The sequence below is a fragment of the Panicum virgatum genome, chromosome 8K (genome assembly GCF_016808335.1).
Source record: "Panicum virgatum strain AP13 chromosome 8K, P.virgatum_v5, whole genome shotgun sequence".
In the NCBI taxonomy this organism is placed as follows: domain Eukaryota; kingdom Viridiplantae; phylum Streptophyta; class Magnoliopsida; order Poales; family Poaceae; genus Panicum; species Panicum virgatum.
The window spans coordinates 39,736,709-39,739,306 of record NC_053143.1 but is presented as its reverse complement, the minus strand read 5'-3'; the positions used below and the strand labels follow the sequence as shown (position 1 = coordinate 39,739,306).

Genomic DNA, 2,598 nt, shown 5'->3' with positions numbered 1-2,598 from the left:
ACATCTAGCCAAAATAGATTCCTTGTCTTTTGATCTACCTCCCAAAAAAATATCATGAGTTTTAGACAATATTAACTATGCTTTCTTTATTATTTAATTGAGAGAGGTGTGAAATTTTAGAAATTCGGAAATTTTACTGTAGCAAACCGCCTTTGACTGAGCTAGGGTTGTTTTTCAAACGGTTTCGTTAGTTGGAGGTGTAGGATATCCGGTTTCGTAGTTCAAGGGCCAAAATCGGACTATCGTGATAGTTAAGGGTTGAAAAACAGACTTTTCCCTAAAAGGAAATACTAAGTGGTGTGCACTATACGTATTAAGAATACTGGTACAGACTTAGTTGACCTTAGAGCACCAGAATTTTTTATATATATATGGTAGCAAAGAGTGTATAATTAAGAATACTGGTACAGACTTAGTTGACTTTCCTGCATGCCATGGTTCTAATACTATAGGATTAAACTCTGTTGTTTCACATCTGCAGGTAAGTCTGTGAGCTCCTGGTCATGTTGGGCCATGACCAGATAGATACAAAGAGGTTGATCGGATCAGATAGATAGAGTTGATCGGATCATCATCTCCAACAAAACAAAACAGGTTGCAAAACCCAAATACAAAGAGGCTCAATTCCTTATTGCCGAGCTCCCATTTCGCAGCCCGCCGTCACTCGTTGCGCGCGGGCGCGGCGGCGGGGTAGTCGAACGGCACCAGCAGCATGGTGTCGTTGAGCGGCGCGGCGTGGCGGAACCCGTACGCGCGGAGCACCTGGTCGTCGGCGAACCCCAGCGCGCGGCGCATCCCGTCGTCGCAGCTCTCCCTCGAGTACATCGGGTTCCGCCCGCCGCTGCAGGGCTGGCAGCCGACGAAGTGCGTGATGAGCGGCCGCCGCCACCCCTCCACCCCGCCGCCCGCCGGGCCCGGGACGGCGCCGCCGCCCACCGCCGCGTTCCGCGCCGCCGCGTACCGCGGCTGCTCCCGCTCCGCGTGCCGCCGCCGGAGCCCCAGCCCCGGCGGCGCGCCCCGCTCCACGGCCTCGTACCGCGCCGCGACGCCGTCGAGCCGGCCCACGACGTCCACCCAGTACCCCTGGAAGAAGTACTCCGTCTCGATGAAGGCCTTCTTCCCCAGCCGCTCCCGGTTGCTGCTGACGAGCAGCAGGTAGACGAGCGCCGACTGGTCGTCGCACCACGCGTCGTCGCCCTTGTCGCTGAGCGCGGCGCGGACCACCTCGCCCCACCGGGCGTGCTCCGGGTAGGCGGGGCCCATGCGCGCCCACTCGTCCATGAAGTCGAGCGACCACTGGCAGTTGCGGATGAGGAACACGCCGGCGTTGATGGCCAGCCACGACCGCCGCGCGATCTTGTCCGTCCAGCCGTAGGCGACGAAGTTGCGGCCGGCGTACCTGGCGGCGAGCGGGAGGGAGAAGTCCATGTCGGTGAGGACGGCGTCGGAGTCCACCCACCAGACCCACTCCGCCTCCGGGTGCGCGAGCATGGCGGCGCGCACGATGGGGATCTTGGCCCAGGCGCCGGTCATGGCCGGCTGCAGGACGTCCCGGTTGTAGAGGAGCTCGATCCCGTGGAGGCGGCAGTAGTCGAGCTTGTTCTTGAGGAACCGCAGGAGGAGGTGGTCGCCCGCGGCGCCGGGGCACGGCTCCGGCTGCGACCCGGACACCATCACCACGCGCTCCGGTGACGCGCGCGCGAACCCGCGCGACCGCAGCCACGCCACGCGCTTGGCGTCCCACCCGGCGAGGCGGCGGCCGCCCACGGCGTCGTACGAGAGCTCCGGGTCGTCGTAGAACGTACGCGGCCCGTCGTCCGGCCCGGGGGCGGAGACAGCCACCCGCGGGATGCCGCTCCAGGGCGCGAGCTCGAGGACGGACGCTGAGCCCAGGAGCGCGAGCATGGCCGCGGCCGCCGCCACGCCGGCCGCGAACACGACCGCGTCGCGCGCGCGGCCCGCCAGCCCCGGCGGCGCCGCGCCGTGCTGCTTGCTGCCCGCCGCCGGAGATGCGGAGACGCCGAGCGGCGCGGCCATTCCTTGTCGTCTGTCACCGTTCGGGCGGCGTGGGGCTTGCGCTCGATCGGCTCGCCGGTGTAGGGTGCGGGCAGGCCGCGCGCGCGCGCTCTCGCCCTGAGTACGAAGCAGACGCCTTTCAGTCACGAAACTGACGCAGCTAGCTTGAGATCGGCGAAACCTGCCCGAGTCATTAGTTTTTTTTTTGTCTTTTCCTTTTTGGGGTTCGTGCGGTGCAATTTCACTCAGTTCGGGTGGCGGGGCTGGTTTGTGAGAAAATTATTTCTGCCTGGCTAATGGCTAGTGGCTAGTGCTAGTTTAATGTGATAGAAAAATAGACTGGTTGTAGCCGAATATAATATATATGCACAACAACAACATATGTGGCAGACAGTCAACAGTCGATATTTCCCACACTAAAATCCTATTCCGTCAGTTTCAGATTATAATTTATTTATCATTTTTATATCAAATTTTATCACTCATTTTTATTTAAGTTTTTTTTGCAAATATAGTCAAACTTAAATTAATTTTGAAAAAAAACTTTACTAATAATAAAGTATGATACAATAAAATAAGTCA

The 2,598-nt window shown here is 58.5% G+C and overlaps 1 protein-coding gene across 1 annotated transcript; it reads right to left on the bottom strand.

Annotated features, from left to right (window-relative positions):
* Positions 1-337: 337 nt before the first annotated feature.
* Positions 338-2,170, bottom strand: LOC120646305 (probable glycosyltransferase 6). Its single transcript, XM_039922934.1, has one exon. The coding sequence runs from the start codon at positions 2,035-2,037 to the stop codon at positions 661-663; it is 1,377 nt and encodes a 458-aa protein (XP_039778868.1). The 5' UTR covers positions 2,038-2,170; the 3' UTR covers positions 338-660.
* Positions 2,171-2,598: the final 428 nt, after the last annotated feature.

Coding starts and splice junctions, on each gene's coding strand:
- LOC120646305 (XM_039922934.1), bottom strand. CDS start 2,037: ATGGCCGCGCCGCTCGGCGTCTCCGCATCTCCGGCGGCGGGCAGCAAG.